Source organism: Triplophysa rosa, linkage group LG2 (genome assembly GCF_024868665.1).
Source record: "Triplophysa rosa linkage group LG2, Trosa_1v2, whole genome shotgun sequence".
NCBI lineage: Eukaryota > Metazoa > Chordata > Actinopteri > Cypriniformes > Nemacheilidae > Triplophysa > Triplophysa rosa.
Window position 1 is genome coordinate 18,488,661 of NC_079891.1, and position 23,205 is coordinate 18,511,865.

At 38.9% G+C, this 23,205-nt stretch overlaps 1 protein-coding gene across 3 annotated transcripts in view; it reads left to right on the plus strand.

The window, feature by feature from the left end:
• The window catches only part of LOC130570786 (neuronal tyrosine-phosphorylated phosphoinositide-3-kinase adapter 1), a 46,328-nt gene that overhangs the window by 14,353 nt on the left and 8,770 nt on the right, over positions 1–23,205 (plus strand). For all 3 annotated transcript variants that reach the window (XM_057361260.1, XM_057361270.1, XM_057361250.1), the window contains 4 exons: positions 8,540–8,783; positions 17,302–17,696; positions 19,280–20,959; positions 21,614–21,835. In XM_057361260.1, the coding sequence (XP_057217243.1) occupies positions 8,599–8,783; positions 17,302–17,696; positions 19,280–20,959; positions 21,614–21,835 (2,482 nt within the window). In that variant the 5' untranslated portion in view covers positions 8,540–8,598. The remainder of the gene's footprint in view (positions 1–8,539; positions 8,784–17,301; positions 17,697–19,279; positions 20,960–21,613; positions 21,836–23,205) is intronic.

The window sequence follows — 23,205 nt, forward strand, 5'->3', positions numbered from 1 at the left end:
GTCTTGGTAAAAAATATAAATTTTCTGCAAAAATATTGTGTTATATTATTTTATGAAATTATATTTATATTATACAATTATTAATTTCTGCAAATTGTAATGAAATGCTGAAAGAGTTAATAATAGATTAATAGATAAAACTTAGTATTAACTCAATACATAGATGATAAAAACAAATGTGAGCCAATAGATGTATCCAGAGAACAAATATATTCCTCATATATATGATGAGTTTGTGGCACACAACTGTGATTTTAGGGTTTTGTAAGGTGTATTAATTGTCATACTGGAGAATGCAGCGAGTATTCCATTATGTCTTTTATGGCTGAAAAATGTTGAAATACTGTATGTTGAAAAATAGAGAGAGGACGAGACGAAATAAGATGACGGGAGAGAAAAGAAAGGGCAAATGGGAGAATTTGTATTAGGACCAGATCAATGCGGGTCAGTGTGTCACCATGAGAATGTTCATGCACGTTCACAAAATGCCAAGTCAATAAAGAAAATTGCACGTTCTGTTTTAAACTTGTCCATTAGTTGAAGAACAGAAGTTAAAGCAGCATACGCTCAAGAAATAACTAAAATAACTATTATATTTACATTACCTAAATTCCAAGATATTCTTTCCTCTGTGTGGACAATCAAAGGTTTAGAATGTCCAAGATGTTTTTTCCATAAATTGAAAGTAGATTAAATAACTCAATATTTCTACCTGTCTTATGCAATACAACAGCATTGTATGAGTCATAATTCACTAAAACTCATACTCACAGTAGATTTATATGAGCGGTACCAGCTCTTTAATTCTATTTTATAATAACTTAAAGGTCCAGTGTGAGAAATTTATCTAGTGGTGAGGTTGCTAATTGCAACCAATGGCTCACTCAACCCCTCTCTCTTAAAGCACTACGGTGGCTGACACAGAACTAAGATGTCGTCATGTTTACGCTTCTTTGCCGAAGGAGATAACGTATTTACGAAACACCCTCTGTAGAGCAGTTTGTCCATTTAGGGCTATTGTAGAAACAACATGGGAAATTCGATGTAAGGGGACCCATGGTGTATGTAGATAGAAATAGCTCATTCTAAGATAATAACAACACTGCATTATGTAAGGTTTTCATACATCTCTGAAGACATAGTTATGTAATTATATTGCGTTTCGGTCAATAGATCCAAAAAATTACACATTGGACCTTTAATGTGTAACCGTTTGTTTAAATGAATATAATGTGTTGCGTTTTCTGGTAGAAGCCTTCACACACAATCACAACTTCGTAATTCTGATTCTGCCTCCCATGGAGACTTCATTATTCATTTTTTTAAACAATGTATGTATATTTGAGTAAGGGGCTGGGTGGATAAGGTTTTGCCTACATTATAGGCACCAGTTCTCATATTATGGCATCCACCCAAGGATTGCCCACTGGGAAAGTGGCTACATTAATACACTAAATTCGTTTAGCGTACTTAGTCTTTATTTTCCTGCACATTGATCACTATAATAATTGACTTATCCATAGTGTTACAGAACATACTGAAACCCCAAACTCTTTTTTTTCTCAGCATGCTATGCTTTTCATTTTTCGTCCTTTTGACTGTAATGAAAGACAGCGAGTGAGTTTTTACAGCACTGCTAAAGTCCTAACAGAACTGGGGAGTTTGATAAAGTAAAGTACAGTGAACATACACATACGTACACATACACACACACAGTCTGGAAGCCTTCAGTGTGAGCATTGAGCTAGAACAGGGGAGAGAGATGGAGACAGACAGAGAGAGATGTGGAAGGCATGCAGACAGTGTTGCTAGGAGACCGCACACAGTGACTGGTGTGAGAGACATGGTTTCACATCCCTCCCCCATTCCCACAACACACTTCCCTTTCTCCCGGGTTCTTCATGCCCATTCTGGTGTTCACTGTCTCCGTATTGCTCTTCATTCATCTTTTTACACTCTGTCCATCTGATCTTATCCATCTATCCGCTCATTTCTCTCTTCCTTTGCTCTTCATCTCTTTCTCTGCATCTGAGGTCCATTCATCTTTCTGAGCACCTCCTGCCAGTCTCTTTAACCTTGCCCAACCCCTCAAATTCGGTCTCCTCCCTCCTTCCTCTTAATCACCATGTCTTTATCTACTCTACCTCTTGCTCTCTCTCTATATCTAATTCATCTCTGTCTCTCTAGCTCGCTTTTTCATTCACACCGTCGTTTAGTATGAAAGCGCTCGGAGGTTCCGAAGTGACAGGAGAGCAGTCGCCAAAGCGACAGCTGGCTGGTCACCATGACAACAGCCAGGTGCAGTGTAAAGGAAAAGGACAATAAGTGAGGTACGGCGTACGTGACTTCACACACTCTTACACAGATCAAATTTATACATATAAATATTTGATTGTCAAGTCGTATTATTTTTAATTTTTGTGTTTTTAATCTGTTCGCATGGGTATGCTGTGAGTGCATTGGTGTGTGTATGATATATGTGATTTGTGCTCCCATCTGCTCCTGGGCTTTAATAGTCTATATGAAGTGACCTTATGACCCACATCCCCATTAGCAATATGTCTTACCTGCACATTACCACAGCTGTATGAAATGCCTCATGGAATAAATGTGTTCGGACAGATGAAATATGCTCTACTTGAGACTTATTCACTAAATCAGAAGTGTAAAATACAGAAGGTTCCTGGAAATAAAGGGAAAGAAATTGTGAAACAAGAAAATTATTAAGTAAAAAATTAAATCCATTCATTATTTTTCAACCTGTCACTCAAAAAAGAGCATTAAGTACACTTTAAGTATACACGTCCACAATGTTATTCCACATAATTTTGTACTAAATATACAAATAATTTAGTTTTTCTGTAGTTCTATTCATGGTGTTTCAAAATAGCACAGTTGAGTGCACTAAGGTTATTAATAAGTACTAAAAAATATATTTTTATTAAGTACAAAGTTAGTGTGTGAAAGTAGAGCACATTAAGCAAATTTATAGTGTATTTTAGATTTAAAGCTTTTTTCTTGGGTGGTTAAGCTGATTATTTTATTGTAAATAAATTTTTAAAAAAATATTAGAAGTTTTTTATTAGAATAAGTAAAAGTGTGTTTTCAGTAGTTCTCCAAGACCTTACTGTATCATACCGTCGGTCTGTTTGAAACGGTTTGCCTGGGGGTCTCCCTCAGTCGTTTCACAATCGCGTCCCGGGAGTTTGAAAAATGTGAAAAATGGAAACCTGTCAGGTATGTTTTTTTACTGAATTTACACCTTTATATCTGTTTAACATTAAAAAAAAAGATAAAAAGTATAAATAAATGCAGATGGGATTGCTACCTGTAAGTTCTGTCTTAAAATGTATGTGGTGGGAACTGAATCTATATGCTCAGAAAAATCGGTTCTCACTGGTGCTTATAGCTGAATGTACTGTATTTGTAACTGTGGTCAGTGTTACGTTTATATTGTATCGGAACATTATCAGGATTTGGCTCTTTCTCTGCTGTTACGTTTGAAATTGTATCTTTGATGTTGCATTTAAAATGTGCTGTACCTGCGTTTTCTCTATAGTTCTTTGATATATACAATATCAGATTCCATGTTGTGTATGATCTCTGCTTAGTGTGTCGGGTACAAGGTTTGCATTCCAAACAAAAGTTTGAGAGGAACATGTTTATATACAGTAATCCCTCCAAGCAAGGCAATAAACTCACTTAGACAATTCTCCTGATAACTCTCCCATCCCCAAACTCACGCCTGTCTTACCATCGTTGTAGCCTAGGGGAACTTTCATTGATTCCTATTGTCAAGTTTCTACAGAGAGCAAGGCAAAACTGTCTACCTACGGCTCTCATGTGTGTTAGATCAACCTGTGAATTATCTATCAACCTGTTACTGTATATAAAATGTATGACAGTACTTGTATGTGTGTAAAAAACCCATTAAAATGGTAACATTCCAGCAGCTGGGGCACCAGAAAATAAAACGTTAAATAATCTTTTTTGTCATGTGCAATGTTTTTCATGTTATTTTACGTGGAAAATGTAAATTTGTAGTCTATTTCAATAATTTAACATTATTATCACTTTTCAAAAATGTCAAATTAACACTCACAGTGTACTGTATATACTGTATAATAATCCTCAGTGTGGATGACATATACACTGTGAGTGTTCCTTTGACCATTTTTAACACTGGCGAGTTTGCTGTGTTTGGTTTAATTAAAATTAAAAGGCAGAAGATCATAGGTTATCTTTAGAGGATTGGTTTGAGAACTAAACAGGTGATTTTACAATGCTTTGTGAGAAGCAGGAGTATGTTCTCATCTGAGATAGAGTCAAATGAGGTTATCAGCCGAGTCTGGGCCATACAGTGGGTTGTGTCAGTGGTGCTGGAGATGAGCTGCAAATCATGACCACTTTGAAAGTGTTTCACTTTGCCTCTGTGGTTCAGTTTGATTCATCATTGAGTGTACAGTAGATGTAGGAGGAAGTGGGTGAACACAGAGAAGGATGCGAAGGTTAAAACCAGCTTGCTTAGGTTACAGACTGAAATGATCATTTTGGAATAGATATATACAATAGCATGTGCATGCTGATTTGATGTCAGAAGGAAATTTGCGAAGAAAGGTGTGATATGTCCTGAGGTTGTTGGGTGTTTATGAATTCCCCAGTGCAACCTTTACAATAAAAATAACTGGTAGTCGTAGTATTTTTACAGTTGCTTTCAATTTATTACGGGTTTGTGGCTATCAAACACATCATTGCACTTTATTAGTCTGGGCTGCTTATCTGGCTTTCACATTTGTATTGTTTTAATTATAAAGCCATTTGTAGTTTGGCACTCATTTATTTATCAGACGTGGCTCCGTTAGGAAACAACGGTTTGTCCTCCGATCTCCCACCAAGCGGTGTCGCCACTATTAGTGTGGTTTATACAATTGTCCTTTGTTTTATTTTCTTTATCATACATGCTCTGTAATTGTTATATACTGGAAGTCAATGGGGTCCAATGTTGTTTAGTTACCAACATTCTACAAAATAATTGATTTTGTGTTCTGCTGAAAAAAGAAAGTCATACAGGTTTAAAATCACAAGAGGATGGGTATATGACTTTTCATTTTGGGTAAACCATCCCTTTAATGTTGTTGTTTATGCTGAAAAACAAGCACATTGAGATGCTGGGAACCAGTTTGGGATGCAGCTGTCTCTTGTAGGCATCTTAATTTGCTCAACCTGCAAATTTCCTTTCTCATCCAACTTCACCAACTAAGGTTTTGCTGGAAGTGCAAGCAAACGTGTGGGAGAAAATTGAGCCAATGGAAAGTACAATCACTTCTAACCATGAAAGTAATGCTGTGTCCTGGGAATACTGAGGGAAGAGTGTTCGGTTCATCTGGAGGGCAAGGACAAGTAACAACAAGATGTAATATGATGTAATGTAATGAGTGATAGACAACCTGCCCCGGGGGGAAAATATACTTGTGTCCAAATATATGTGAGAAAGTGAATGTGAATTGAGAAACAGCCCCTCAACGGTTGCAGTCTATAGAAGTGTAGTTTAGAGGAGTCTTTTGAAATAGTGCGGTCATAAGGCATAGGAAAGCTGCTGCTGTTGGAGAAATAGCAATGTCAGAAAGATTTGTTTGTACAATGTCCACTCTGTCCTTCCTTGGATGGAAATAGATTCCCTTTGTTTTTGTGAGTCTTGAATCTCACAGGTCGGTGCTTTTGTCTTTGTTCTATCTATTTGAAGAGAAGACAATCATTTTGGCATCTGAAATAGCTGAACGTAAACTGAATAGGAAAAAAAATATTTTTGTAGAGTGAAAGTACATCAGTCTACTTCTGCAATTTGACATTTTTATAGCATTTCAGAAATATATGTGGAAATTCTGAAAAATGAAAATTGCGTACTTTTTTTAACAGTGTACTCATTTAGTTTAATTTACACCATGATTCAGAAAGGCCAACAATACTGATGGTGGACTTCCATGGGCTAAGGCCTATTGTTAAAGGGATAGTTCACCCACAAATTAAAATGCTGTCATCATTTACTCACTCTTTTGTCATTTGTGACCTATATGACTAGATTATCGGTAAACGAACAACGGTGGTCCCCATTGACTTGCATTGGTTTTGTGTTCATACAGTAGAAGTGAATGGGTACTGCCGTTATTCAGTTACAAACATTCTTCAAAATATCTTTTTTTTTTGTTCTTTGGAAGAAAGAAAGTCATACAGGCCTAAAATGATAAAAGTCAATGATGACAGAATTGTTATTTTGGGTGAACTATGCCATTAAAAGGCCAGAAATAACAACTGTCTGTAAGCAATGCTCGATGACATCAGAAACAAAATGAGAGTTCTCAATTAAGTGATGCAAGCAGATGTTAATATGTTTGTAATGGCAGGATTATATGAATATGTTCCTCCAAAACTTCTAGTCGGAGCTCCGCCCATTCCTGTGTTGATTCAGTAGTGATCTAAATGTTTTGTTGGATCATTGTTTTGTGTCTTTGTCATTGATCAAAATTTGGTCTGGTATCAGTAATTTACGTCATTTTTAATCTAGTTAATTCATCTTTCTTTGTGCTGGAAGTATTTCTCTGCAGGTACAGGACAGCATCACATTCTGTTGCTGTGGGTAAAAAGTTCCAAAATGTCGATAGAAGCTGCATGACTCATTGACACAATGTTTTGCTCCATATTCTTCTCCAGCTCCTCTCTACTGTATGTCGTGACCCAATTTATCATGAACTTAACTCGCAGGCATGGCCTTAATGAGTAATTATATAAATTCATTCATTTTTCATTCATAGCTCTTCTTTGAATTTAAAAGAGACCGGAAACTATACGTGTGGTCTGAATAGTCTGCATTTGTTTGCGTGCGTATTTTGCCTGTTTGCGTATCTTGTCTGTCATGTGTGAGTTTGTGAACTGGTTAGTTAAATTCAATTTTATTTATATAGCGCTTTTCACAATGTGCATGGTTCCAAAGCAGCTTTACAGGAGAAATTAAGAAAAACACAGAAAAGGTCAAACACAGCACAGTGCATGGTGTTTATAGAACAAGCGAGATCATTCTAGTAAATAATATCTAATAAATGCAGTCTCCCGGTGAGCAAGCCAACACTGCCCTGTGGCAAGGAACCCAAACTCCAATGATAAATAAATGGAAAAAAAAAACCTTGGGAAAAACCAGTCTCAGCCGGGAGAGGCCGGGTCTCCTCTGACGTGTCACAGCTGCACTCAGTGACTTTGATTAAAAGTTACTGAGTAAATGTTTATGAAGAATAGGGAGACCTTATTAGTTGTGTTTAGCATGAAATACTAAGTATTGTAAATTTAGCATTAATGTGACAAGTAGTCCGTCTTTGCTCTTGGTTGGGGATGGAATCGCCTGAGCTGGGATGGTCAGGTGGTCACTTTGCTCTTGGGTGGTGATGGAATTGCCTGAGATGGAGCTGGGATGGTCAGTCAGTCCGCAGGCTCTCGCAGGAGGATGGCACGGGATTTTCAGCTTTAGCTTTAGGGATGGGAATAAGACGTTAGTGAATCACGATTGCATAAATGAGTGCCCGAATGTGCATGAATCATTAGATGTTAATGAGTTTGTTGACTAAAGGTCTGTCTGATAAAACATGTGGCATTCACAAGTCTACAATAGAAGATCTAGCCATGTTTCTCTGTAGGCCCATAGCAATACTGCTGATATGCTCTGCATCCACAGAGTACACATACACGTATCTGCACATTCAGCAACATAAACCCGCTCACCTTCTTCTCGTCATTGCTCTCTATCTCTCCCTATCTTTCTCTCTCTCCCCCTCTCTCTCTCTCTGTGTTGGAAAAACACTGGAAAAGCACAGCAGTTGACAGTTGTTTCCTTTTTAGCCAATCAGAGCTCTCTTTCGTACTGCCCAGCGTTCAAACTTGGAGCACTCTGTAGAATATCTGCCCCACAACAAGCAAGCCCGATCTATCTCTATCTCTCCTTCTCTCTCTCTCTTTCTCTCTAACTCTAGCTAACTTGTTCTCTCTTGCATTCTCTCTCGTGCCAGAAAGCCTGTGTACTACATGTGACAGGCTGCATTACAGACTGCAGATTTACACATGCACAGCCAGGGCAGCCTAGGGGCCTGCAGCCAACTGAGCCTCTCATGCTTACTCAGATCCTCACAGAGAGGAAGATCATGCCCTTTATAAGCTGCTATAAAAAAGATAATAAAGATTCAGATGAAGGTGCAATGGTGATGAAGATAAAGTAATACATGTGAAGTTTTAAAGTCACCATGAAACCAAAAGGGACGATTCTTATTTTCTTATGGGGTATTGCAGTGTTTACTTTTATCTGTGCAGGTAATTTTTTAATTCAGCTGAACTCATTTTCATTCATCAGTTAGTGTTCGTGGAAACTGCATGCTTTTTTAGTTTACTCAGTCAATTATCTGGACAAAGTGGAGAGGACAATATTACTATTAAATTGAAAGAAGTACTGAATATACAAACTACCGTAATAACCCACTGCCTGCATTTTCCTCTTTTTCAGGTAACTGGGAAGGGGAACACTTTAAAATCCCCCCGCTGCTATAATTGGTTCTCTATACCATGAGCTCTGGCTCCGCCCAGGATGTGGCGGTGGAGAATTTCCTGCGTGACATAGAGAGGCGGGGCCAGTGGCTGCACTGTGCTGTTATTGGCTGTGAGGAGGAGCACCCCAGAGGCGACATGAACCTGTTGTACCGCAAAAGTCGACTGGACTGGAGACACAGAGATCAGGAAAGCAAGAAAAGGTAAGAGATGAGCAAAGATGTAAGGAGCATCCTACACTGAATGACTGAAGGAACAGTTCAGTTTCAAAAATGAAAGTTCTGTCTTCGTTTATTCACCCTCGAGTTGTTCCAAATCTGTATACATTTCATTTACATTTACATTAGACGATTTTATCCAAAGTGACTTACATTGCATTAACTGATTCATTTTTGTTTCTAAGTATGTACAATCCCCTGGGATCAAACCCACGACCTTGGCGTTGTTAACGCCATGCTCTTACCACTGAGCTACAGGAAAGCCGTTTTTTTTTTACGATGAACACAAAGAAAGATATTTGGAAGAATGCTTGTAACCAAACAGTTCTTGGCCACCATTGACTACCATAGTAGGAAAAATGTCTTTGTTCTGTTGAACACAAAAGAAGATATTTTGAAAAATGTAGGAAAGCAAACAGTTCTGAGGCACTTTTGACTACCATTGTCATTTTTCCTACTATGGTAGTCAATGGTGGCCAAGAACTGTTTGGTTATAAGCATTCTTCCAAATATCTTTCTCTGTGTTTATCAGAACAAAGACATTTATATAGATTTGGAACAACTCGAGGGTGAGTAAATGAAGACAGATTTTTTATTTTTAGTTGAACTGTTCCATAAGCCAAAACCATTCTTCTGTGACATCACTGTGAAGAACCTTTGCACTACATTTTTTTTAAGAGTTTGTAAGAGATGAAGGAGAGAAAGAAGAGGTTACACTGATGCTTTACAATAAAAGGTCAGCTAAAGAAGGGGGAAGGAGTAAAAGATTAGTGAAATCCTGACTCTGTTGGGAAGGTGAAATTGGTGAAACAGAGAGGAGGGAAAGAAGGAAGAGAGTAAGATAATAATATTATGAAGGAAAAAGGAGAGAGGGAGCATGATGGAAAAATATGACAAAGAATATTAAGTGTAGTGTTATCTCTGAGAAAAGACTTTTGACTTTCATATTTCATGCAAAACATCCAAATCTTCCTTCTGCCTGAGAGATAAAAGACAGAAGAGGAGAGAGAGCTGGATTGTAGCTTGTGTTTTAGGGACGATCTGCCCCTCTGGTGTCTTAGTACATTAGTAGACCCTCGCATGAAAAGTAGTCACAAACAGCTGGAGGTTTGGTATTTCTGTCACAGCTAAAATGGTTACACTCCAAACCTCTTTCAGTTCTGTTTTATGGCTTGTTTATTTACATTTACATTAAAAATGTTAATGGTGAGTTCATCGTTTCATTTATATTACTTTATATAGCGATTTGATCTGCCATTAATAAAAGGTGTGTTTACACAGTGGTTTTAATGGGCAGTGCAGTCACTTGCATGGAAAGCAATCCAATGGTTTGTCTAAACATTGTATTAAAGGAGCTGTATGTTATAATTTTACTGTATTAAATCAAACCAATACCTTAATATGTTCGTAGAAATTTAGGTAACATGCTAAGTTCATATATTGGTTTGTCCAAAAAACAATGCTATAGCCAGTTATTCCACTCTGAAATGTGCGTTCCGTGCCGGAATGTCTGTTTTTGTTTTGGTCCGTGTGACCCCGCCCACTGACGATTTAGCCACTAGTGTATTTCGACAGCTCGGACAATCACAGCATATTGCAGCAAACAAACGATCTGGGTCAGAGATAACAGATTCCACCCTCTCCGGTACTATTACATTGCAAACTTTGAAAGAATGACTATATTATTTTACAACTTACGAGGAGTAATATACAATTTTATTATGGTTATTTAAACGAGACAGCGATGTGGCCCGTAAATGCGACCTCCGGAGGACGCAAACTCTGAAACAAACTGCTGATTGAGTTATATTTGCAAACAACAAAACCACTGCAAACTTTTAAATGATCAGATAAACTTACAGTGTAAGACTTTATGATTTACATTATACTCCTGTAAGTGTCTGGCAACTCCTGTGACCGTGGCGTTTGAGGAGGAGGAGGGGCGGGGAAAAACCCTTGCGAATATTTTGAATTTGGACTGCGATACCAAGCTCTTCTTCTAGGTGTCAATGTTACATACGGCTCCTTTAAATACAAACACAAATAAAAATTTTACATCATTTTTTTATAATTTCATCCTTTCATTTCTGATTTTCTCTATTGGGGTTGCAGGGGGTGCTTGAGTCTGTTCCAGCTATCTACGGCAGGTTAAACACCCTGTATATGTAAACAGCATAAAATATCTACAATTTTCCTAAAATATTAGCAAAAGCAAACATAAAGTGTGCCTAGAGACGATTTCAAAGCAGCAACGTAAACAAACGATACTGCGCATACACGCTTTTGTGGCCCAAACTTAATTTCCGGTACGCATCCACAAAGAATACAGTCCCTGTAGATTGTTTTTGGAAGCAAGCAAAATACATAAGTAAATTACATTAGCTAGCAAGTTATGAGTATGTATAGCCAGTATTATTTTGGGTTACCAGCAGAAGAACCATTACTTCGCTAAATTTAAAAGCGACAAAGTTACACAACCTATTCACACAGACCGGAAGTTAACTTCGGGTAAGGAGTGTGCGTCCGACGAAACAGTCTACATGGCTTTAAATACACATGAGACTCAAGTCCTTGTTTATTTTGGTTTATTTGATCACAAAATAAAATACCTTGGGTTCATTAAGTATATTCAATACCGTAATTCAGCTATAGTTTGATCTAGTTTGTCTTCAGTTTTGTTCTTGAGATGCCTCCTTCCTTCTCTATTTGCTCACAGCAACACATGTTTGATTGCTCTCTCTCTCTCTCTCTCTCTCTCTCTCTCTCTCTCTCTCTCTCTCTCTCTCTCTCTCTGTTTCTGGATGAAGAGGAGAATGCATTTAGATGATTGTCCGTGACACCTGTGCAAATGGACATCAAAGCGCTTTTCATCCACACCGTGTTCTACATTCATGACACACGCAGAACCCACAACACATCCTGAGCTCAAAAAACGTGCCTGCTTTTAGCCGCCTTTGTATAAAGCCCTCTTACACGCGCACATACAGATGCACACAGACACGAGCTGTCGCATTACACATGCACGGTGTCTTTAAGCAGTTATCTTGACTCTCTTCACCTCTCTCTATCCTCTTTCAGTCTTCACAGCCGTAAAGAGATACACGAGAGGTAACCCACCCACGCTCTCCCTCTGTCTGGAGGATCCGTCCCTTTCCTCTCTCATCCACCCACTCCTTTATTCAATCCCTCCATCCTCTTCCCTTCTGCTGCTGAATGCAGATGATTCTCATTCATTCATCTATCTCTTGGTTTTCTTCTTCCTATCTCTTTGTATTTGAGTGAACTAATTAATGAATCAAATCAATCCTTTAGCTGCTGAAAGTTGTAGAAATCTTATTCTTTACATGAAAGTAAACTTAACACTTACAGTCATATAACAGACTCGTGTTGTGCAACCTTAAAGGGACAGTGCAATAAAAAGTTGAAAGTTTAGTCATCATTTACTCATCCTATGTCGTGACAAACATTTGCCTTCCTTTGCGTGTAATGTCGAAGGATTCTACTGATCACTCTTTTCCATGCAGTTACAGTGAATGGAGACTAAAAAAAAACACCATTAAAAACATCAAAAACTAGTCAATATAGCTTGTGCACTGTATTCTATTACACACAATACCTTGGCTGATTAACCGTGAAATAACTGAATAACTAAAAAAGAGATATGGATTTTTCTTGGAAGAAACTGTTTAAACAAAACAGCAGAAATATTCCTCTTTCAGAGCTGACATGTAGCTTCAGTTTCCGCTGCTTTTATTCTGCTGTTTGAAGTGCTGTGTCAGATGAAAGTGAACAACCCAAAATCCACTTCTCACCCGTGGAGTGAGAAGAAGAGTACAGAGAGAACAGAATGTTTGCAGCTTTGACACAAACCTCATATGACATATGAGTCTGTTCCCTCTCATTAGATGTAAGGGAGAACTGGTCATATAGTTGATACACTGTTCTGCTGTAGAATAAAGGAGTCAGGGGATCTAGAACAATATCCCTAAATAAACACCATGGTTCATAAATGATTCAGGTTTGTAATATTTGACTGTGGAGTGTGTAGCTGAAACCGTTTGTCCTTCATGAATTTCAGGGGCACCCTCAAGATTTTGATCGATGGTATGCAGAGAAGCATTGCTACATTTTAGGATGATTCATTTTTAATGCCACATAATTTTATAATTGCATAGATTTTGTTTATTTAAAATAATCAACATTAAAAACAATATTTTAGACGATTGTTTCAGTGTTTAAAAATGACACTGGTCTAGAGTCAGTTTTTCCAGTCCCCTAATAGTTAAGGTATAGATTTGAGTAAAACTGATTCTAAACCGTTCTACAGAATACTATATTACCTGCATTTGCATTTATTTGAATTCACCCACAATTGTATGCACTTATTGAAGTGCTGGTGTAGTCAAAGGTACATTATGTGCATACTCTTTGTACACAGCAAAATCAACAGTGTTAAAAAAGGTCAAATTAACACTCGCAGTGTTTATATAATCCACACTATCAAAGTGTGGATTATATATAGACTGTGAGAGTTAATTTGACATTTTTTAACACTGGCGATTCTGCTGTGTACAAATCTGGGCACCACTTCTAGAATAATGATAGAATAACTTCTTCAAAGCTTTTATCTAGCTTATACCTGGATGTTACTGTGATGTTTTCATGGTTAATTCATATTCTATGTGTTTTACTCATAATCCTGTAGTGCAGTTTTTATGCTTTAGTATGTGTCACACTGTACTAGCATCTTCGGTAACACTTTATTTGACGGGGTGTTCGTAAAACTGACATGACACCTTCATAATCATGACATGACAACTAACATGAATATGAAGGAGATTTTATGCATGTTTATGACAACTGTCATTAAGTGTCATTCGCTCATTTATGTATTTTTTAATGCAAAGATGACATTGTTTGAGATGTCTTTGTTATGACAACTTGACATAAAGCAACACATCATAATCTGTCAGTGTCTTTTTACCAAGACAACATAACCTGTCATAAACATGACATAGCAGAATAATAATCAAATTTAAGAAACTATGTAGCTTTATGGATTAACATTACATAGAACTGTCATGTGGTTGGTTTTGACATTGGCTGTCATGAGGCCATTACATTCACATTTACATTTATGCATTTGGCAGACGCTTTTATCCAAAGCGAGTGCTTTGCATTATACTATACATTTGTATCAGAGTACGTGCAATCCCTGGGATCGAGCCCATGAAAAAACACAATGGCAGTCAAAAGTGCCCCAGAACTGTTTGCTGTCCTACATTCTTCAAAATGTCTTCTTTTGTGTTCAACAGAACCAAAAAAATGATAAAGTATTTTTTCAGTGGGGGGCAAGATCTGTTGGGGTATAAGCATTCTTCCAAATATCTTTCTCTGTGTTCATCAGAACAAAGAAATTTATACAGATTTGGAACAACTCGAAGGTGAGTAAATGATGACAGAATTTTTATTTTTGGGTGAACTATGCCTTTAATGACTGTGTTAACACTTGAAATTTGTAATGACAGGTTCAATTTGTACCACTAGTTGAGGTCAAGAAAAACATTAACGTCGCTGTTATGAAACCATTTGACAGACTATTAACACTTAATGACATTTTAATGACATGTTTAATTGAAAAGAAAGTGAAAATTATTAGTAGTTCAGTTCAGCATGGCGCTAGCAACGCCAAGGTCATGGGTTCGATCCCAGGGATTTCACGTACTCTGATACAAATGTATAGTATAATGCAATTTAAGTCGCTTTGGATAAAGCATCTGCCAAATGCGTAAATGTGAATGTAATGGCCTCATGACAGCCAATGTCAAAACCAACCACATGACAGTTTTATGTAATGTTAATCCATAAAGCTACGTAGTTTCTTAAGTTTGATTATTATTCTGCTATGTCATGTTTATGACAGGTTATGTTGTCTTGGTAAAAAGACACTGACAGATTATGATGTGTTGCTTTATGTCAAATTGTCATAACAAAGACATCTCAAACAATGTCATCTTTGCATTAAAACTTACATAAATGAGCGAATGACACTTAATGACAGTTGTCATAAACATGCATAAAATCTCCTTCATATGCATGACAGTTGTCATGTCATGATTATGAAGGTGTCATGTCAGTCTTATGAACACCCCGTCAAATAAAGTGTTACCGCATCTTTTCTGTCCTTCGCCTGACAACAGAGCTACACGTACAGTTAAACACACACACACACACACACACACACACACACACACACACACACACACACACACACACACACACACACACACACACACACATGAACGCTAACTCACACTGTAGAACACTAGACCATGCTTCCATATGGGCCTCAAGCATGTCAACCTTCATGAAGGAGAAAGATAAGGGGACAACAGGGGACTCTAGACATTGTTTACCCAGCGTATGAAAGTTGACAAGCAGAATTCATAAAACAGTTATGCTTTTCGGGAGGAATATCTCTAATGAAAAAGTAAATGAAAGCAAAGTTTTTCTTCTGCTTCTCAGGCTTGTTCTTTTAGAAGAAAAATGGGTTGCGTGTTATTTTGATCCACTTTAGACATTTTACTGACTTTGCAACTACATGTCAACTAACTCTCATTGGAGTGTCCATACTAACTGTTAGGTTAAGAGTTGGATATAAATATATCGAATAAGTTGAGAGACAGTCTACTAATACTCTACTGACTAGTAGTTGACAAGAAGTTGCAAAGTTACTTCTAAAGTATCTAAAGTAGACAATGAAAATAAAGCCATGCCGATAAAGGTTTCCTATGCTTTCAATATTAATTATGGTACTGTATGGTAAAAAAGCTTATCCCAATTATGGGTTTTTTACTTTAGCTGAATAATTTATGGAGAGAGTTCTAAAACAAAACTTGAAGTCTCCTCAGTTACTACAAGTGCAATATTTGCTCAATATAATTTTCCACGGTGTAGCTTTGTAAAATGGAAAAATACTCTTCCAGCTCCCCTTCATGTCCTGCCCCCCCCCAAAAAAAACATTAACAGTGAATCATTTCTCTTTGTAAGTGTATTGTGTTTGTGCTGATGGCAGCCCACTATTTACCACCCACTACTATGCCACACCACACCTGAATTAGCCTGTGTGTGTGTATTTTTATTTGTGCATATGCCAGTGTGTGCTCTCAGTTGGGTGTTTAGAGAAAAAAAATCAGCAAACAATAAACAAATGACAGGCCAGTTGCCGTGGAAACAGAGGGAGTGCATGCTTACAGATAGAGGACAATGAGAAAAGATGAGATGCAGAGCGATGGATAGAGAGAGAGAGAGAGAGAGAGAGAGAGAGAGAGAGAGAGAGAGCCTGTGGACAAAGTCTTTATTTGTATTGGGGCAGATAGTGAAAGATCAGCTGATTAAACAATGTTTGCAGATATGTGATGTCAGAGGCATGAGATGAAGTGGGGATGTGGAAAAGATTTAGAAACGTGAGAAATTTTAGGAGATGAGAAGGGAAGAATGAGAAAAAGAATAAGAGAAGCAAGACGAGAGGAGAATAATGGTCTCACAGGCAGGCATGAACCACTTCCTCTGTCATCATTCATCCTGACCATGTGTGTGGCTCTGTGTGTAGAGGTTTGACTGTACTGTACTATTAAGAGACTTTATTTTTTTTCTATTTAAAAATACTTTCACAAATATAGTGAAACACGTCAAAAAATGTGACGTGATGACATTTTAGGTGGTCATCAGTAGTAATAAAGGCTGATAAAAGAGTAAAATCATGTTTACTTTGAATCTGTTGACTATTTGGTCCTCACAAACAATGAAATGATGTCGGCGCTGATAGCCTAGCGGTTAGCGCACTGACACATAGTGCAGCTGCACCGGAGACCTGTATTCGAAACCTGACTCGAGGTCCTTCCTGATCCCGTTCCCCACTCTCTCCCTAAACTTTCCTGTCAATCTCTACTGTCCTTTCTGAAAAGGCATGCTAAGGCAAAAAACAAACAATGAAACAAAGGTGTGTCTAGGTATGCGTGTGCATGTGTGTTCATTGTTTTGTGGACAACACAAGAACAGTGAGGAAACTGCAATTACAACATGCTGAATAATTTCATAGTGAAAAATGCTGGAAGGTTTGTGTGTGAGGGTTATGTGTTCCTAGGAGTCCTGCCATGATGGAAGAAACACATTGTATGTTTGTGTGAGTGTTTAGGCATTGGTCTGTGTGATAGTTGGGGGGGGTTAAGTCAGGAAATGAGCTGAGGAGAGTGTAAAACGGGGGCTGTAGAGACAAAAATGAAATTGACTGTGAGCTATTAATAGAGCTCTTTCAGTAGAAACTCGGAAATGAGGAGAGAGAGGGAAAGAGAAGGAAAGGTAGATGGCCTACAGCACAATGAGAAACAAATTTATTATTCTAATCCCATAAAGAATCTCTCCACAGAGAAATAATTCCTATCTCTCAATTTCTGATTCCATCTCTCATGCCCAGACCTAACTCTCTCTATCTCTCTTGCAGCTCTAATTATAAAGATGCCTCCTCTGCGACGGTTGGGAAGGTTCGGGATCTGGCGTCATTTCGGCGTCATTTCCGAATGGGATTTATGACGATGCCGGCGTCTCAGGACTTGTCGCCCCATTCTTGTGCGGCCGCCATGGCACCACGTTCTCAGTCATGCCACGCTGTGGGCACTGGTGAGGAGGAAGAGATGGAGAATGGATATTATCCAGACTCAGACCCACAAAACCAATCCAATCCATCCCGTTGCCCTCCGGCCAAGCCTAAACGCCACCCCAACACCCGGCTCACCTCCAGCAAGGAGCAGGAACATACCTCCCGTGGGGTCCATGCACCACCGGAGACTCCGCCACCTCCACCTCCTAATCACTCATCAAAACACGAGAAGAGGAATGGTATGTTTTTGGGGGGGCGTGTAGGGGACTAGATTTTTCTAAACTATTTGTGCATTCTTATTTGGAAAGTAGAGACTAAATGTTGACTAAAAAATGAAGTCATTTCAAAGTTTATTCCATTTTGATAGATTACAAAGACAGACGTGCATATTGAAATCAGGAATGTGTTAAAGAGTACATTCCTCAATATTTTTAAGGGCTTATTTTGGTTTATGGAGTGTCCGACAACAAGTTTATGTACATACATGATGTAAAAATACTATTATTTCGTAATAATAAGCAGTTTTTATTACCTTACTTCTTGACTGACTCTCAAATGATTCGTTCCGCGATTCATCTGTGTAATCTCCGCCTTTCCGCCAGCGTAGTCTGATCTGATTGGTCAGATAGTGTAGTCTGCTGTGATTGGTCAGATGGTCTAGTCTGCTGTGATTGGTCAAACGCGTTCAGCATGTGTCGCAAATGGACCGCCTATCATTACTGCTGTATTACGGTTTGCAGGTGGTTGGATATTAACAGTGTATAGAGAGAGATGGCGTCGATTTTACCTTACCAGTTCGAGCCCGAGTCTGACGAATCATTCTTTAATCCTTATACAGATGCCAGTAAGAAAAAGCACTGTTTTAGACACTTCTCTTGTAACAGTTAGTTATCACGGCATACAGTGTACGGTGTTCGTATCTTCAGATGTTATTATAACTATAGTACACCACGCAGTTCTTGAAATAAAGACTTTGCGAGTTAATATGGTTGAACACTTACATTAGCGCAACGAGTTTATAGCTAACGTTAGGTAAACAAACAGTAACAACCCCAAAAATAACGGTAACGTTAGCTAAACACAGACATGAGATAACGTCACACAAATTTAATTTTAAGTAAAGACAAAAATAAAGAGTCACACTTACAGGTTGTGATTCGGTGGAGCTTACAGGTCCAAATAAAGTTGGTATTGCAACATCTTTTAAGGAAAGACGTTTAATGTATCCTGCAGTAAAGGCGCCAAGATTGATGAAGCAATCTTCGGTAAAATGACGCGCGCAAAGTAAAACGTTCGGTTTATACTCCTTTGGTGTCGTTTGAAAAATAAATAGTAACCATTTTTTCCTCAGAAGTTCTTCCTTTGGTAGTGAAAATAAGACTGACTTAGTTTCACTACATAGAACACAGCTTCTCTTAGACATGATGCACACGTCACGAACGAGCTAGTACAGTGTTTGGGGAGGAGAGAGTTAAGTTTTCGCAGTCAGTAGGCGGGGATTTTTCTAGTGACGTAGGTACATTGTGGTTAAAGATTCGGACAGGTCATGGCTTGTTCGCGTGATTCGGAGTCGATTACCTTTTTTATAAGCTAATAACTTTGTTATTCGTTCACCTTCGGATTTACAACTTGGCAGATTGCTTACATTCAAACACGGCAAAATTAAACACTTCATGAAATGTATTTTTTATGATCTCGAGGAATGTACTCTTTAAAAAGTAAACACTGTTCAGACATGACTTCTGTTCTCTGTGTGTTTGGTCCATCGTAATATTATTTTTACTTTGATTCTTGTTTTTTGTTTTGTTTATTCTGATTTCAGCAATGAAGAAATCCGATTCAGGTGATATGTCAAGCCGGAAAGTTCCTCCCTTAAAGCCCAAACGGAGTCCAAGCACACAGCTGTCCTTTGACCCACCTACCCCTCGGGTCCCGCCCCCGACCACGCCCCTTCCTTTCCAGAGCTCTGAGCCCTCTCTACGGGGTGAGGGCGGAGATGATGAGCCGGTTTACATAGAGATGGTGGGCCAGGTTTTTACCCGAGAAACTCACAGTGCCCCCACTCCTCATCCCCTGACACCCTCTGCCACCACGCCCGATTCTGACTCGGACCAAGGAGAAGCTATTTATGAAGAGATGAAGTACCCCCTACCAGATGACGCGGCTCGAGAAGCCCATCGGCGCTTGCCGCTCAAACACGAGCGAATCAAATCTTCCAAAGCGTACCACTCCTCAATCATCTCATCTTCCTCAACCTCCTCCTCTCTTCCGCGTCCCTCATCCTCCTCTCCGGCCTGCGCTTCCTCCTCCAAGCCTAAAGCCACCGTCTCCATCTCCCACTCCTCACCTCTTCCCTCATCCTGCTCTTCTGCCTCCTCCACTCCCGTACCTCAACCGCTCTCGTCCTCACCGCACCCTCCTCGTGCCCCCACGCCCTTCCTGTTGCCGGGGGCCAAGCTGGAACATGAGCCCAGCACCAGTAAGATCCCGGCACCCTTTCCTAACCTGCTTCAACACAAGCCCCCGCTCCTGGCTTTTCCCCAGCCAGCGGCTGCCTCCAGTGGGGTGGGGGCTCAGCATAAGACCAGCTCGGCCAAGATCAGCGTGCAGTCAGCCTCCAGCCTGCCATTGTCTACCAGCACTTCCTCCAGCATGAGCTCCACCAGCAATTCCAAAGATTCCTCGGGAGTCGAGAAGGAACGAGAGAAGGAGAGGAAGGATGGGCAGCTGGGACCAGCACCGGGACTTAGAGCCCGTAGTCATTCCACTCCCCTCCCTCCATCATCCAAATCCTCCTCTCCATATTCCCACCACCACCATCATCATCATCACCCACACCACAGGCCATCCCACTATCACCATTACCGAAAACCTGAGAAAGAGAGCTCGAGCAAAGGGTCAGGGCAGGGTTCGTCTCAGTCCTCCACCCAGACACAAACACAGCCTAAGGAGGGTAAGTCCGTCAGCTTTCTGCTCAAGTCTGAGAAACCTGATAGAGATCGAGATAAAGACAGAGATCGGGATCGGGAGAGAGATTCGAGCACACCGTTATCCAGCCACAGTGATACTGTCACCTCGAGCAGCTATACGCACACTTCTCAAACCGGTACAAGCACCACGCCGACCCCGATTCTACCATCATCATCAACAGCAGCCACCGCACCTTCCTCTTCTTCAACGCAGCGTCCGCCGTCACGCTCACATATGCACCGTTCACATACCCCTCACTTGTCTCACGGCCTGCCTGCTTACAAACCTCCTCCCTCCAACAGTCCGCTGCTCTGGACCTATCCCTCCGTCGGTTTTCGCCGGCCACCTGCCTATGACAGCCTGCGCGGAGTGCACGTGGACCCTAAAACTGGATCTGTGACCCAGGCATTTCAGGCCAAGACTGGGTTCATTCCCTGGGAGAGTGCAGCTGGCCTGGGACTCACCGATGAACAGGCTTACTGGCCCATGCATAGAAAATTGTCATTCAGTCATGGAAGTCGAGAAACGGAGAGTGAGTGATGAGAGAATTTTGTTTATTGCTGGGGTTATGTTCATTAAATGTACAGTCGTGGAAAAAATTAAGAGATCATTACAAATGTTCATATAATCAGCATTTCTAGATGTATTGTGGCCATTGCAGTCCAACAAAATCAAACCTTAGGAGTGACATAAAGTCTTACTTTTCCTAAACACATGTACAAGTATTACTGTTGTATTACTTAAAAGTGAATATGAACTTGTTTTTTTTGCAGTATTTGAAGTGTGAAAAAATACAGAGCATATTTTCTGTTATTTTGACCTGTTTCTCCTGTTTTCATTTTCTGCAAATTAATGCAAGTATTTATTTGGGAGAAATATTGTTGTAGTTCACAAAATGACACAACAATTATAATTTTACCTAAACTCATGCCTATAAATAATAAATTTGGTAAATTAAGTTTTTCAGCAGCTGTATATTTGTATTGCTATAGTGACAAACAGGTAAATCTGAGAAATGAAAAATGCTTTAATTAATTTTATTAAATTAAAATTATAAATCTTTTTTTTAATCTAAAATGTAATGTCATGAATATTATACTTCGCTTGTTGTTTTGCTGATCTGTTTCCATTTGTTGGTATGTTGCACACTTATTGTATTTTTCTGTCCTGTTATGTTGCTCTATAGAGGAAGATGTGTGGAATGGCAGTGCAGATGCTCAGTTGAGGAGAGAGAGGAATGATATTGGAATATCTATGCGGGGCGGAGGACACTCTGGGATTCCTGTGCGGGCAACAGGGAGACACAGTGAGAGTTTGGCTGGGGCGGACGGACCCCCGGGTTTGAGAGGACTGATACGGGCTGGGCTGCCTTTACCCTGCCAAACTTTCCCAGCATGCCGCAACGGAGGTGAGATCCAACTGAAATGACACTAGTGCAAGTTTCTCTTGGCCTCTGTCGTGACCTCAGTAGTCCAAAATCTGGATAAAAATCAAGAGTGTAGAATAAAAGATAAAAAACATTTAATAGAAATAATAAAAAATAAAGTATAGTATTTGAATACAGTCAGTGTTGTTGAAAACCAGTCTCTGAAACAATAAATGAAGGATATAGTTCAAAAAAGCAACAGTATACAGTACACTTGTATAGCATTTCTCTTACATGCACAGTATTGGAACTTGCTAACAGGTAAGCGTATGGAGGACTAAACCTGCAAAAATTATAAATAAATAAATGTATAAATAAATAAATATATAAACGAATAAATGTAATAATATGAAAATAAATAAAGGAATGAATGGTTTGATAAAACAAAATAATTCGTTTTAGCTATTATTGATCTTAGCTTTAACTTTTCTTTTCATTTTTTAAATTGATTTATTATTTTTTGTGTCCATTTTTTAATTATTTTTAATTATTATTTATTTTTAGATTATTTTATTTATCATTTCCTTTTATTTTTACATTTATTTATTTATACGTTTATTTATTTTTATATTTATTTATTATCGCATGTATTTATTTCCACTTTTATTTATTTATTCTTGAATTTATTCTTACTTTTCTGTGTCTTGTATGATAATTAGATGGGTTGGTCTTGCCTACTATTGGTTCAGCGTAGATTGAAGCGTTTGATCGATTACTCTTGACTTGTTTTGGACTAACGTCACGTCACTCACTGATCGTTTGCTTCGTGTATAACGTTAAGTAACTATGTCGGGCGCACAATTAGCTAGAGAGTTACAGCATTTAGCCAATGAAGTCGATAACCATGCATCAAATGACTGTGTGTCATTCAGATTAGATGCACTTATTGATGATTTATTACAGATTGACGGCGAGATAAATGACAAAGTTCTCCCTCGGTTGTTAGCCTCTTTGCAGCACATTCAAAGTCTGTGCGAGTCAGAGGGTGCTATGGTCGTGTTACAGTTCAACTGGTGAAAATCATAAAGCACAAAATGTAATAAGGTTTAACTACACAGATGAGCTTGTAAACCGAAGTCGCAAGCTAACGCTTTGTCAAAGTGATAGTTATAAGCAGACTTTCGGTTAGAAAAAGCGTAAAGATTTAATGTAACATGATGTAACATAATGTAAATGAATTGAGACATAGTGAACTTAAGTCACAAGTTAACACGGTAGTAATGAGCATCGTTCTTTCACTACAGGGGCCATCAAATGGAAACCATTCCTTCTAAAAAGACGTGGTTACTAAACGGTACTCGTAAACTACATTCCATAAGAGATAAATAACACAGAGGTCACAAGTTAAGACG